Here is a 15,302-nt window from a genome sequence, read left to right as displayed (position 1 = left end):
GAAAGGCAGAGATAAGCACCTCACTGTTAGAGAAGAGTATGCTGACAATTACTCAGTACTGAAGAGTGCTCTCATGGATGTTTTTGGCTCCTGAACTGAATAGGATTAAGTTCAGAGACACCCAGAAGGCACACACCCAGGACTAAGTAGATTCTATAGACAGAGCTATTAAGGCTCTGGAAGGCTGGCTTCATGGAAGCAAGGTAAGGACTACCAAGGCTTGTACAATTTGATTATGAGGGAGCAGATCCTTAATAACTGTCAGAACCAGTGCTTGCACCAGTACCTGGTGGACTCTGATCTGACCGCTCCCCAAGAATTGGGAAAGAAGGCAGAGAAATGAGTCCGCACCAGGGTTGAGCAGAAAAACTATGTTAATGGAGGTGACCAGAAGAAGCAAGTTTCTTCTAAATCTCAGGATAAGGGTGGGGTCATCTTACAGCTTTAAACTGATATCTCAGACTCATACATCAGAGCGAGATGGTTCAAACAATTATCGACTCAGTAGGAAAAACCTCAGTAGACCAAGTATCCCCAATGACCTAGTTGTGAAAGCTTTAGGGTGTAGTGACGCAGAGAACTACAAAGACAGGCAGAAGAGTAGATTCATCAATATGAGCTATTCTTTCATGGGGATTTAATTAGTGTCAAGCACTGAATGATGGAGTTTATCTATTAAGGCCAAACAGCCTCACCTATGTCCTTGGTTGTCAAATTGTGCGGAACATGTAAAGTTCAAGGGATGGAAATCAAAGAGCAGGCCAGAAAACTAAATATAAATCAGGAGTTAGAACTTCTCTCTCCTTATTGAGACTCTGACACTGAAATGGTTTAAGTATATATTATGCACAGCCCCTTTGTTTTCACTATTTTTCAGCTGGTCATACACATGCATAAATTTGCTGGACCTTGTACAAACACAGTATCCGGAAGGAAGCAACTATAATCTGTATGCAATTGAACTGCATGCAAGCGATGGTGCACACCCATTGTATGTGGATGCGGTGTACATTGGACAGACTGTTACCACAGATGACCAGAGTGGTGAGTTTCACGCAAGTATTTCCTGAAATTCCGACCTTTCATTACCTCCATCCAGCCCTAAATTGTATGCCAAATATGAACCCTTGGGACAGGGCTTTCATTATTATTATCCCCTTCCTTTCTGTGAACCCTGGTGTTTTTCTCTGTGTGAATCAGTTGCACCCACCCCCAGTCCTTCCACCTGTAGGTAGCCAATACAAAAAAACACTTGACTATGAAACGTATTGCACTTTATTTTCAAGGTTTGTTTAGTGTGGGCACCTTCGACTCTTTAATTAAAATTAAGCTCCACATTGGAAACGTTGTAGGATATGTAAAATCAAATCAGTTCCATTGGGTTGACGGGGCTAAATCTTAAACAGTATGTTTAACTACAGGGGGGCAGAGTAAATTACTTCATCCCTCTGGTGGAGAAAACGCCCATCACTTTTATAAATGACTGCTAAGTGGGTGGTCATTTATAATGCACCGTCTGGAACAGTAGTCACGTAGGTTTCAGCCAATGCATTTCACTGTTTGGTGCATGGCTTCATCAGCATGACACATCCCTGCACCAAGTACTTTTCATTTTTTATTTTCAAAAACAAAATCCCAAAATAGTATTTTCTTTTTTAAACTAAAAAATGTACCCCCATCACCATGGGAGTCATCTCACATGGAGTGAGGGGTATTATTACCATTTCACTCTCCCTCACTGCCAGGGCTTGCCTGGTGGTGATGGACAGTAAAAAAGTGGCTATATGTCCACCAATCCTGATTGGGCAGACGGACATATAGCTTTTCCTCCAGTGGCCCTTTATTCCAGAGTAGTCACCTCCATTGCCAAAACGTAAGGCCCTTCCATATTTAAATCGGGCGGATGAACTTTTATCTTGGCAGCATGTATTCTCAGTCGACGTCTGATAACGTCCAAAGGGCAAATGGGAGCGAAGTCAGAAACCACAATATTTATCATATAGGACTATTTAGTGGTCTAATATGTTAATTTCATCGAGATCTCATTGCGTAGATATTTATATAGAGTTAAGATTATCAACCATATTCGTTCATCAGTCCTACTGTTTGACTTCCTCGTATATGTTTATAACTTTAGCAGTTACTCAGAGAAGACCTCCAGCATTGGCCAGCAGTGGAATAGCAACACACCTGATTAATGACATTCAGGTGGATGAGACCCAGCCTTCTTCGCCAGATGTAGACAAGCAGTATACTGTGACCATCTCATCGCTTGGCTGTGTTTTTAACATACCACTTCTGGCAGTTGCATTTGCTCAGGTTTGTATAAGCACAATACTCTGCTGTCTAGTATAGCATAATTTGAGGTGGGAATTTTGGGAGTTGCTATACAGCCTGGTCCTTGTTTTACTATTCCATCTGTTCAGTTCTGTTCTAGAATTGTTTACAGCCCAGATGTGTGTGCCCAATTGTAACCTAAAGGTATCTATAGTTCCTTGGGTCCACTGTGGAGACACAGAGGTGTAAAAGAAGAATATCTGGAAAGTCATAACTATAGTTGAAAGAATTTTGCTGTGGTCTCGATGGATGATATTTGCATTCAGAAGTCCTGTGAGCATGCTGTGTCTTTGAATATTCACGTTTATAATGCTGGCACAAAGTCATTTCCTTTCCACAACTATCACTCTTCTCAATAGATGTGAAACCCTTAAAAGAGCACAGTATTCCAGCGGGTACATCTCCATTCTCTGTGACTCATGCAGTGTCCAATTAATGCACATTTAGAAGAGGTGTATAGCTGAGTCAATGAGCAATGCTATGCTGTTGCGGACATAATTGTGGTAACGGAGCCATCCGGCCCGTTCAGCTACGCTGATCACGCACCCACGCACCCGGAGGGCGGGCACGCCCGAAGGCTTAAATAAACGGGCGCAAGACCGCTCGTGGTCTTTGGCCCACACCAGTGACCCTGACTGCTATGTCCCTTTATTGCAAGCGGAACCCGTACACCCTTAGGCCTGCCTCCGCCCCCCCCATACTCTACATTGGCGATGAGAGCGCAGCCCACCCGCGCATCGCCCCTCCCGCGCACCTGCATCGAGGTGATCCTGCTGGCGGTGTTCCGAGCTGTCCGCGGAGGCGGAGTGCTGCGAGCCTCTGCACGCGCGCCCTCGCGCTGGCTGGCTGGGCCACGTGTGCCGTTCCGGAGCCCTGCTGGGAGAACCTCGTCCCGCCCACTGCCGGTAAGCTCGCCCCGGAGGGGGGAATCGGCCCTCGCGAGCCCGGCCTGTGTCTGTGTGGGGAGGGGAGAGCCCGTCAACGATCTGGTGTGCAAGGCCCCCGAGGGAGGCAAGTGGCAGGGGCGTCCTCAGCGGTGCCTGCCTGGGAGATCGTTCAGCCTTGAAGAAAGCAGCCGTTGGTCTCGCCTGCGCGCAGCAACAGCCAGGCAGCCTGCATCATCCCAAGCGGGGGAGGAGAGTGACAGTGGTCTCGCCCAGAGAGCAGACCTGCAGCCACGGCTAGTGAGGTGGGTGGTGACGAAGAGGTGCAGCAAGCATGACCACCCCTACCACCAGCGGAGGAGGCACTACACAACCGCCACAGCAGCGGGCCGCGCAGCCAGCGCCCGCCGCGCCTGGACATAGTGCGGTAGCCCCGCTGCCCCCGTTTAGCGAGCTGTCGGACCCCTCCACGGCGGCAGTGCGATGGCGCTCATGGATCGGACGGTTGGAGCACTATTTTGTCGGGGTGCGGGAGATGGATGACACAGTCAAGAGGTCTCTCCTCATGTGCTACGGTGGCGAAGAGCTGTACGACCTCTTTGAGACCCTACCAGATAGAAGGAACGCCAACGACTATGCGGGCGCCATAAGGGCCCTAAATCGCCATTTTGACCCTCAGACCAACCCCGACTTCGAGTGGTTTAAGCTCCGCCAGGCGCGACAAGAGGAAACGGAAAGCATCGACGTCTTCTATGCCCGCCTTCGAAAACTCTCGCTATCATGCGAACTACCGGACCAGAGAGCAGAGATTCGGGCGCAGCTTATCCAGGGTTGCAGGTCGGTCCCGTTGCGGCGCCTCATCCTACGGCAGCCAGGCATTTCCCTGGATGAGATCTTGGTCCTGGGCCGGTCCCACGAGCTATCCAACGCTCGGGCGGACGCGATGGAAGCAGCCCTCAACCGGCCGGCTGCGGCCCCGAAACCGGCGGCAGTCAAGGAGGAGAGGGTGGATGTACTGCAGAGGCGACCGAACCAGCAGCGCGGAGCCACGAGGGCTCCCCAGAGGGACGCCTGCGGCAACTGCGGCCTAGATCACCAGCCTGGCGGAAGGTGCATCGCGAGAGGGCAGACGTGTCTGAAGTGTGGACGGGCGAACCATTTCGCGAAGGTCTGCAGAGGCGGAAGAATGCGCAGCGGTGCTGGGGGCCCGCGAGGTGCAGCGGCGAGTGTGCGCCAACTGACATTGGAAGAATCCGCCGCCCAGAGAGACAACACCAAGACGGAATTCGATGGCGAGGCGGAGGATGACGAAGTGTTCTTCGTCTCGTTCGTTGGCAGGGAAGGCACGAGGCGCAGGCCGCCGCCCATGTGTGACATCATGGTGGCCGGATCCCCGGTGAGCGCTCTCATCGACACGGGGGCGTCAGTAAACGTAATGGATAGCTGCCAGTATGAGAGACTGTCGCCACGACCACCCCTGAGACCCTCCAAAGCCCAAATCTTCACATACGACAGTGACAAGCCGCTGTCCCTGCGAGGGGTGATTGAAGTTGAAGTCGTTAGTGACGGCAGGAAGTTGGCCACGACGTTCCACGTGGCGGAAGGAAAGCGGGGCACCCTGCTGAGCTGTCACACTGCCGAAGATTTGGCGCTGGTGTTTTTCGCGAACCAGGTGCATGACCTGCACGCCAGGGAGATGTTGAAGGACTTTCCCATGCTATTCCGAGGTCTAGGATGCCTACGCGGGAAACAGTTCAAACTGCACGTGGACCCGACGGTCCGGCCCATGGCGCTCCGACACAGGAGAATACCATTCCTCCTGAGACCACGAGTGGAGGAGGAGTTGAAGAAGTTGGAGGACCTGGGGGTGATCGAAAAGGTATCGGGCCCCACCCCGTGGGTGTCCCCCCTAGTTGTGGCGCCCAAACCCAAGCAGCCAGGCGCCATCCGCTTGTGCGTCGATATGCGCCTCCCGAACAAGGCAGTGAAGCGCGAAAGACACCTCACACCCACCATGGACGATATTGTGGCCGACCTCAACGGCGCACAGTGGTTCACAAAACTGGATCTCAACGCGGGATACCATCAGCTAGAACTCCACCCGGACAGCCGCAACATCACCACTTTCTCCACCCACGTGGGCCTACGGAGATACAAGCGGCTGAGTTTTGGGATCTCGTCAGCGGCTGAAGTGTTCCAAAATGCCATACGGGAGACTCTCTCTGGACTCCAGGGAGTCATCAACTTGAGCGACGATATATTAGTGTTCTCGAAGACTCTGGAAGAGCACCATCGGCATCTTCGAGACACGCTGCAACGGCTGGCGGACAGTGGCCTCACCCTGCACGAGGCCAAGTGCTCCTTCTACCAGGAGTCGGTCGAGTTCTTCGGCTACGTCTTCTCTAGGGAAGGCTTGAGAGTTGATCCGAAGAAGGCGGAAGCGATCCGAGCAGCCCCGAGGCCCACATCCGCCACCGAGGTCAGGAGTTTTCTAGGGATGGCAACATACTGTGGACGTTTTATTCCCAACCTGGCTTCCCTGTCGGAGCCGCTCCGGCTTCTCACGAAGAGCGGCCAACCCTGGACCTGGGCAGCGAAGGAAGATCTCGCGTTCCAGGCGGTCAAGGACGCGCTCATCGACGACAAGGTCATGGCGTACTTCAGACCCCAAAGGCGAACAGAGGTGGTGGTGGATGCGAGCCCCGTCGGGCTGGGCGCAGTCCTGATGCAGGAGACGGAGGCGAAGGAATGGGTCCCGACCGCATACGCCAGCAGGGCCCTGATGGCCACCGAGATGCGGTATGCGCAAATTGAGCGAGAGGCGCTGGCCATCAAGTGGGCCTGTCAGCACTTTCATCTCTACCTGTATGGTCACGACTTCCGGGTGGTCACCGACCACAAGCCCCTTGTCCCGCTCTTCGCTGGCACTGCACGGTTGGGCCCACCGCGGATCGAGAGATGGGCAGTCCAGCTGCAAGCCTACAGGTTCGAGGTCGTCTTCCGACCCGGTGCCAATAACCCGGCGGACTTTCTGTCCAGACACCCGGGGCCAGCCCAATCGGGCCCTGATCCGTCGGATGAGCGCGGCACGGAAGAGTTCGTCCGGATGGTGTCGCAAGCGACGTGCCCGGTGGCACTCACGCTGGAAGACATTGGCAAAGCCACGGAGCTGGATGAGTGCCTCGTCAAAGTGAAGCGCACGCTGGCGAACCGCAATTGGCGGAACTTCCTGGATGGGGTGCAAGCCCTCACTGAAGACGAGAGAGTTTTTCGGCAGCAAGTGTGGAAGGCGCAGAGTGAGCTCAGCGAGGGGCCGCAGGGCGTGGTCATGAGAGGGGCATCACTCGTCATTCCGAGGAGTCTCCAAGGAGAGGTGGTTCGCTTGGCGCACCAAGGGCATCAAGGCGTCTCCAAGACCAAGGCCAGGCTGCGGAGCAAGGTGTGGTTCCCTCGGATGGATGCCATGGTTGAGGAAGTCGTCCGCAACTGTCACTCGTGCAACATCTCCGGGGGCGAGCCGGCACCACATCCGGTGATCACGGAGGACCCATGTCTAGAACCCTGGTCCAAGCTGTGTATGGATTTTGGATCTTTCCCGGATGGGCGACACACCTTGGTGGTAGTGGATTCGCACTCCAAATTCCCGGTGGTGGAAGTGGTTTCCTCCACAGCGTTCAGCCAGGTGAGAGCGGCACTGGACCGCATATTCGCCATGATGGGCCTACCGGAGGAAGTCAGGTCGGACAATGGGCCGCCTTTTCAAGGAAGAGAGTTCCAAGAGTACCTGGCAGCCCGAGGAGTCAGGCACAGGAAGATCACCCCGCAATGGCCCCAGGCTAACGGAGAGGTAGAGCGGTTTATGCGCACGATGAACCGGGCGCTGAGGATAGGAGTGGACCAAGGGGAAGATGCGGATCAATGCCTCTCACAGTTTCTCAGCGCGTACCGCCGGACTCCCCACTGTACCACTCAGTGTGCGCCTGCGCACCTCTTGTTCAAGAAGGCCCCCAGGGACAACATCCCGGCGAGTCAGGTGTGGCAGCCTCGACCGCTGGACCAAGGGGCGGCTCAAGACAGAAGGCGGACTTCCAATGAGAACGCCAGTCGGGCGAGGAGGGCCCAGGCGAGGAGTCTCCAGGTGGGGGACAAGGTCATCATGAAAGACCGGTATCCAAACTGGAAGTATCGCACCCCGTTTGAACCGGAAGTGTGGGAGGTAGTCAGGGTGCAGGGCACCATGGTGTCGGTCCGGAGAGGAACACGGGCAGTGACTCGAAACACGTCCTGGTTCAAGCAGGTCACCACGCCCCCCCCGAGACTGACCCGCAGGAGAAGGAACTAGAGGCCGGAGAAGGGGGCAGCTCACCAGGAGGGCAGGCGAGCCCACAGCGGAATACGCCCCCACCGTCCGGCGTGGAAGAGCGAGAGAACGGGTCCTCTGAAGGTGTGGGGGTACCCAGTGGAAATGGAACCTGTGGGACCGGACGAGGAGACGTCCCCCGGAGCCAGCCGTATGGCCTCCGGCCGAACCCGGCCCCTAATCAGAGACTGAGGGACTTTGCGTGGTGTGCGCAAGAGCCGAACTGTTCCGTAGCGAATGATCTCTATATCTGAAAGATTGGAGGGATGTGGTAACGGAGCCATCCGGCCCGTTCAGCTACGCTGATCACGCACCCACGCACCCGGAGGGCGGGCACGCCCGAAGGCTTAAATAAACGGGCGCAAGACCGCTCGTGGTCTTTGGCCCACACCAGTGACCCTGACTGCTGTGTCCCTTTATTGCAAGCGGAACCCGTACACCCTTAGGCCTGCCCCCGCCCCCCCATACTCTACAATAATGACGAACACAAAAATAAGACATTTCACCTGAACTGAGTAATGATTTTAGAGCGTCAAACTTTAGTTGGTTCATAGTTTTACAATAATGTATTTCCTAATATTCATTTATAAATTAATCTATTTTTGTTTTAAAGGAGTATGCAGTTGACGGAGGTAATGTTACAAAGTACAGAGGCTCCACATGGCCGAGCGATTCTGTGATCACTGTTAAAAGAATCCAGGCTGCATCTGCTCCTATCAATGGAACCTTTGACATTGAAGCCTATGGATCCACAATCAGGGGTAAAAACAAGCGCATAAATCGCTTCTCATTGCATACTTTTCGTCTACATGCTTAATTTCGATAACAAAAATCTTTCATGATCTGAGGTAAAACGTACCGAAAGATGCCAGACTTAATGTGCAGAAAATATACGGGGAAATTATTATCCCTAGATTTTTTTTTGTAAGCAAAAAACAGGTGATCTTGAAGAAGTAGTACTTGGACTTTGCTAATTAATATTTTTGGTTGCTAATATTGAGGGCTGCATATGTTAAAGGAAAGATAACAAACTGATGGATTAAAGGATTGTGGGGTTGCGAAACATGCAAATTGCAAACTTTCAGCCTCTGTGACTACAACAAAACAAGTTACAATGTGTGACTGCAAAACAAAACAAAAAATATATTGTGCCAAAGGACAAGTGTAAGATATTGCCATTCAAGTGGAGGTGGGGGACAAGAATGAGGCATATTCCTCGTTAGAAGTCACAATCCCATTTATCAATGTTTTGTGACAGTAGCTGCTGTCATAATTCATATCATCCCTCCAAGGATGTGGCATTGGCATCGCAAGGTGGAAGCCAGGGTCGGACTGGGATAAATAGTAGACCTCGTCGACAAAATAAAAATGTCCACCTCATTAGTATAAGATAGCGAAAAAAGTGTCCCTTGTTTGAAAATTGAGGAAGTTTTGCATTTCTAAAGACATGCTTTATAATTGATTTCAAAAGTATGGAGCACTTCATGGATTTCAGATTGCTGTAGGCAATGTTTTAATATCAGGGAAATCAACGGAAAACCCAGCCCAGCAGAGCATAAAACAGGCCCACACAAAGCCAAAATTCGGGTCCACATTCTGACCTGTCAGACTAGTCCTTCGGCCTTTGTCTGATTGCCCTATAGGCCAGTTCAACGCTGGTTGAAGCTGTCTTGGATGGCGTCAGCTTTGTGAATGTGGATTCTGGCACTGGGGGCAGGATACAGTGATCCAGGGGACTGTTGCATGCTCCCACCCAAAGCATTTACACAATGGCTATTTTATTTGTGCATTGCACCCCTTGTCTCTGATGAACAGGGGCTGAAACCCAAACAAAAATTCGGCATTTTTCAACTGTGTATGAGTGGATGGAGGTCTGGTGTCCCATGCAGGATTCCATCCCAGCATTCACTACAGTTCGCTGAGAGACACAAGCTGGTTCCCGCCTCATTGTTTTTAAATGAAGCAGGTAGATTGCGAATATTTGTAACCTTCTCCTTTGTGGTATGAGTGATTTGAATAGCCCTCTCATCACAAAGTGACATAGTGGTGATAGCACAGTGCAAAGATTGACCATTAGAATCCTCTTCTCCTAATTCTAGTTTTCTAAATTTAGTTCAAATTCTGTCTTCTAACTTCTTTATATAGGGCCTAAGTAGATTCAATTGAGACAGTCATAACTCTGATAATTTCTACTCAATTGTTGGTTCACTGTAGAAGAAAGATCCTCTTTAGCATCATTAGTTCAATCAGTCAATCAGTCGGAATTTGTATAGAATGGCTAATCACCCATGAGGGTATCTCATCGTTGGAAGTCCTGCGGTGGTCAGTCGAAAAGTGAGGTCTTGAGTTTTTTCCTAATTTCAGTGGGAGAGGGTGCTGTCCGGAGGTGGAGGGGGAGCTTGTTTCAAGACTTTGTGGTGAGGTAAGAGAAAGAGCATCCTCTGCTGTAGCTTCGATGGATGCAGGTAATCTGCACGAAGGAGGCAGAGCACAGGTGTCTGGAGAGTTGGTGGTAGTTCAGGCTGTCGTTGAGGTATGACATCTGGTGTTTCATGCTGAGTTTACTTTCCAGGACGATGCCAAGGTTGCGGGAGTGGACAATCAGTGTGGATCCAAGCTCGGAGGGCCACCAGGTGTTGTTCTAAGGGGAGTTGTTGAGCTTCAGGCAGTTGGTCCTCATCAAGTCGGCGAAGCTCATCATACAGTTGTGGAAGTTGGCCCTGAAGTTGGAGGGGTCTTCTGAGAGCGGGAGTGTTGCAGGGATTCTGCACATACACAGAACTATTTGCAGGAATACAGGACCTTGGTGTATAGGGGCTAAGCCTTCCTACCGCCTCAGTACCCACAATCCCAGGACCGACCAGCTATAGTGTTTGACTCACTCTCCTAAACAATCACGAAGATGCAAATAATTAGACACCCCAGAACACAACACTCACGACTCTCTCAGGAATCTCAGTAACATGAGGTACCCTTTCGTTCACTCACTCGTACTTATCCGCAATAAGAATTGACAGAGACACTGATATAGTTTAAAGTGTTTATTTTCACTATCATGCTCTATAACACAGTATACGAGCCACTCAGCCGCGGCCCATGGAGGGAGTTCCGTGGGGCGGAAAGGCGGGGCGGGGGAGGGGCAGGGTGGGGGTTACTAAAAACCAGAATATGGATAATTGGAGGTAAGTAAACAATTAAATAATTAAAACGAATTTCGTAGCGCGCGCTGCATTACAAAAAGTGATGCAGCGTGCGTTACGAAATTCGTTTTCAGGTAGTTCACGGGTGTCTTGACTCTTCAGCCACGAGGTCCAGGAGGCGGCGACGATGACCAGGAGCTGGACTCAGCGTATCCCACAAAGTCTGCAGCTTATTGCGGAGTCGACGGCCAGATTGGAGCCAACAAGCCTTGGTAACAGCAAGTCTTGTGGAAAGGATAACCCAGCGAGGGTAAGTCAGGGCAGACCTGGAGCGACCAGGGGAGCCCTTTCAAATTGTAGGAAAGTCTTCAGGGGACCCACAAGTCAACTGGCAAGGGATCGCGAAAACGCCTCAGGAGGATCCACTCAACAGGGGCCCACAGTCATTCGAGACGGGGTAGGCCTCTGATCTCTGGAGGGATCCCTGCTAGAGGCTTGGACCACACATGGCCCAATGCACAGGTTCGTAGAATGTCGTGAAGGGGTTGCACTCGAAAATAGTGCATGGTACCCAGGGATTGCGGTTCCTCGTCACTCGTGGGGTCCACTTGCCGCAGCGCTGCTGGGGACTCACAATGGGCCTTGGAGAAGTCAGGAAATCCTCTTCCTGAGCTGCAGGGACTTCGGGCTCCGGCGGGAGCGGTGGAGTTTGCGACCGTTGATTGCAAGATTTGGTGCCTGCCAAGCAGGGGAGTCACTCCTTGACTCCAAGGGAGATTCTTCCGTCTTCCCGAGGTAGTGGAACGTCGAAGGTCCGGGACTCATCTTCAGAGCATGGTCCAGGGGTATCTAGTTTGCAATGGCAAGGGTTTCCTAACTTATACTGAAAGGGAGGGACTAGCTCTATGACCCCACCTGTGGGAGGGTCAGGGGAGTGGGTGGCTACACCCACTTCCCTTTGTCCACTTTCGCGCCAGAGCAGGGGCAGGTAGCCCCTGAGCCGGTTTGAACTGGTGTATGCACAGAGGAGCCTACTGCTCCCCCAGTGCAGTACTACAAAGCACTCTAGGAGTGCACCCACCCAGCCCTAATACACTAAACCCTGTCTGGGAGGTGGTCACACCTCCCTGTGACAGGATACCTATAGTTGGGTTTCCTCCACTGGTCATCAGCAGGAGGGCAGCCCAGTGTCTGTGACTGGTGGCATCCATTTTGTGATGCCAGGGCTCTTCAGGATTCTACCGCGTTTCCACAGCAGGTACATGTCTATCCCTCTAGAAGGGTGGGATCATACTCCCACGCCAGTTACTGGTGTGGGGGTACGATTCCAAAGCGTTTTACACCAAACACGACATGTTTTGATGCAGCCATTCCAAAGTTAGCATTAACCACAAGGTTATAATGCACTTAAGAGTATATGGTTTGACCGCATTCACAAACAGCCCCAGAGAATAGACTCTGAGAGCTGCAGAGGGGCCCTGCTCAGGCAGAGGCACCCCCTCACATGGAAACCAAGCACCCTGCCCTCAGGATTGATAGGGCCTGCCTTAAGGGTGACTGATAGGTTTAAATGTGTGTGCAGGGAGAGATATCATGCTCCTTTATCTCAGTGAGGAGTGCTAGCACCACCTCACCCAGGCTGTAGTAGCAGGCATGTCGTGTCAGATTGAGTCTGCTTCCCAGGGGTGGCATAATACATGCTTCAGCCCCTGGTAGGCCTATGAAGTACCTATGCCCTTGGTACCTAAGGTACCATATACTAGGGGCTCATACGGCACCACAGTATCCAATCACTAGTGCACCTAATATGCACTCCAGGTTGTTTAGGGAGAACAGAGAGGTGGGGGCCCTGATTAGCAGGGTCCCAGCCAGACTATAGCCAGAAACCAGTGTAAACATCAGCCAAAAAGTGGGGGCAACATAAGAGGCAGATCCTACTCTCCTACAGTGACTGAATGTGAATGCGGGAAACGTGGATCAGGTCTAGTTTGTGTGAGACTGGTTGTTGCATTATGAAAGCGCAGTTGACAGGCCTACCTCCGAAGGATGCCAGGGGCTTGCTTTGGTAGGATGCCCGGCCACTAATTGAACAACAGCGGCCTTGGGAGGTGTGAACTGGCGGACGGGTGCCGCTGCACTTTCACTTTCGCTTTCTTGCCCTTGGCTTGCTCTGGGTTGGGAGTGCTTCGTGCCGATCCCCTGTTAACTGGCAGACCCCCACTCGACCCTGGCTAGCTGCTGAAGCCCTAATTGACCCTGCTTCCTCTGGCTGAGTGAGGGACGTCCTTTTGCTACTGACCGCCCTGCCGTTCGAGATGTCGACCAAATCGGAGGCAGACAAGCCGAAGTCTAAGACTATCAGGCGGGGAGGCTATATCCAATCCAACAACATGGATCGCTATGCCCAGCAGAAGGGGTCGCCTGTTGGATCGGGACAGTCGCTGGAAGCACAGAAGGCCGACTCATCCCCAGCCTCGGAGTTATCATTGCAGGATATCAAGGGGGCGATAGATGGGATGCAATCTTCGATTGGGCGACAGTTCGAGACCCTGGCACACAAGGTGGACATGATTTTGGTTGATGTCAACTTGATTCGCGCGGACCTGGGCAAAACCAATGAGCGGGTCAAGTCCCTGGACCTCAAGACTACTGGCCTCGCGGATGATGTCTCGGAACTCCAGGCTGAGGTTCGTAAGTTACGAACCGCGAATGACCTCTCCGCCCGCCGGCTTGAAGACTTTGAAGGTTGGGCCCGGCGCAACAATGTGCGCCTTATTGGGGTCCCGGAAACTTCAGAGGAGCTCTCCGTGGATTTACTCGTTGAGGACTTGGTGGTGAATCATCTTGCGCCTAAGGGCCTCGGCAGGTTCTTTGCGGTTGAGCGGGCTCACCGAGTGCCTGGCGGACGGCCTAAGGTGGGAGCCCCCCCGCGGCCGATTGTCGCCCGGATCTTTAATTTTCGGGATCGAGACGCTATCCTGCAAGCATCGAGGGTGAAGGGCCCGGTGCCTTTTCAGAATGCCTCTGTGAGCTTTTATCCTGACTTCACCCAGATGGTGCAGAAACAGAGGCAGAGTTTCCTGGGGGTGAAGCGGCGGCTTAGGGGGATGGACCTGAAGTATGCCATGCTTTTCCCCGCCAGGCTACGTGTGGTGTATGAGGATCGGACCTTCTTCTTCGAATCACCGGACATGGCAGGGGACTGGTTGGATGCGCTCCCTTGGCGACAGCCTGGCCGGGACCGCGTGGATGGAGCGGAAGGCGACCGGGATGGACAAAAGTGATACCTCCGGTATCGGTCTGTTTTGACTCAGCCCCGGACAGTGACTCGCATCTACTGCAGTAATGGGAGGGCGGCGGGGGGAAGATAGGAGCTCTTTCCTCCCTTGGGGTACTTTTTGTAGATTTGTTTTTGATAGGGCGACAGGCACACTGCAAGTTGGGGGGCTTTGTAAGCTGACGCAGGGGTGCAGGGAGGGGGGGGGGATTCAGGATGTTGGGGTTGTTGTTGGGGGGGTGTTTTTACTTGCAAGGCGTGGCAACTGTTGTCGTTATTGTCCGATCGGGGTTCTCCGGGGGGGGTGGAGGTCTCTTTGTGTTTGGGGATGGGGGATAGGGGCTTAAACATAATTAGCTGGAATGTTAATGGCTTAGGGGATCGTATTAAACGGGGGATAGTCCTGCAATTCTTGAAACGGACCTCGCCAGATGTGGTCCTCCTGCAGGAGACCCACCTTATAGGGAATACATGTTATGCACTTAACAGAAAGGGTTATAAATTCATTGCTCACTCGGGGTTCTCCTCGGGCTCCAGGGGTGCGGGCATACTTGTTAGAGCTTCCCTACCATTTGAGGTTGACTCCACCATCGCTGACGACAGGGGGCGATTTGTGGCTGTGGCGGGGAGGTGGGAGGGTAGAACGTTGGTATTGGTTTCTGTTTATGTCCCCCCTGCCCTGCAGGCCTCCACGTTTGCTGATCTGGGCAAGGCCTTGTTGGAACTCCCCAAAGGGCTTCTAGTAGTGGGAGGAGACTTCAATGCGGTTGGATCTGGAATGCTCGATAGGTACCCGCCCAGGGACACCGGGGGTGCTCAGAAGTGGCTTTCCGACTTTATAGATACTTTTGGTTTGGTAGACTGTTGGAGGCTACGGCACCCCACTCAGAGACAATATACCTTTCATTCCGGGGCCCACGGGAGTCTCTCTCGGATTGATTACTTGCTTACTCTGGCTGCGCACGCCTCATTGGTATCTGAGGCTAGGCACATGGCGCGGGGCATATCTGATCATTCGCCGGTGTGGGCCCGTCTGGATGTTGGCCGGGTGGTGGAGGGCAGGGTGGCTCCCATTAACCCCTGGTACTTTCGTGACCCCAAGAAGCGCAGTGCTTTGCTGAAGACAGTTGAACACTATTTTCAAGATAATCAGGGTTCAGTTGAATCTGCGGTGTCCTTGTGGGAAGCTTTTAAGACAGTATTGAGAGGGGAGGCCCTTTCCTTGGTAGTGGCCGCCAAGCGGCGGAGAGACACCGAGATGACGCAAGTAGAGGACGAGATAGCGGCTTTAGAAGCGGCCTTGG

General features: G+C 52.6%; 1 protein-coding gene across 2 annotated transcripts in view; it reads left to right on the top strand.

Moving 5' to 3' along the window:
• Window positions 1-15,302, top strand: part of LOC146830894 (fibrocystin-L-like) — a 1,907,335-nt gene that overhangs the window by 749,917 nt on the left and 1,142,116 nt on the right. The window contains exons 23-25 of one of the 2 annotated variants that reach the window (XM_085605084.1): window positions 878-1,044; window positions 2,141-2,319; window positions 8,195-8,342. In XM_085605084.1, the coding sequence (XP_085461210.1) occupies window positions 878-1,044; window positions 2,141-2,319; window positions 8,195-8,342 (494 nt within the window). Of the gene's footprint in view, window positions 1-877; window positions 1,045-2,137; window positions 2,320-8,194; window positions 8,343-15,302 lie in introns of both variants that reach the window. The other variant, XM_085605082.1, reaches the window with a different exon arrangement.

The sequence above is a fragment of the Triturus cristatus genome, chromosome 5_1, assembly GCF_964204655.1.
Source record: "Triturus cristatus chromosome 5_1, aTriCri1.1, whole genome shotgun sequence".
Taxonomy (NCBI): Eukaryota; Metazoa; Chordata; class Amphibia; order Caudata; family Salamandridae; genus Triturus; species Triturus cristatus.
This window is presented reverse-complemented; position numbering and strand designations above follow the sequence as displayed.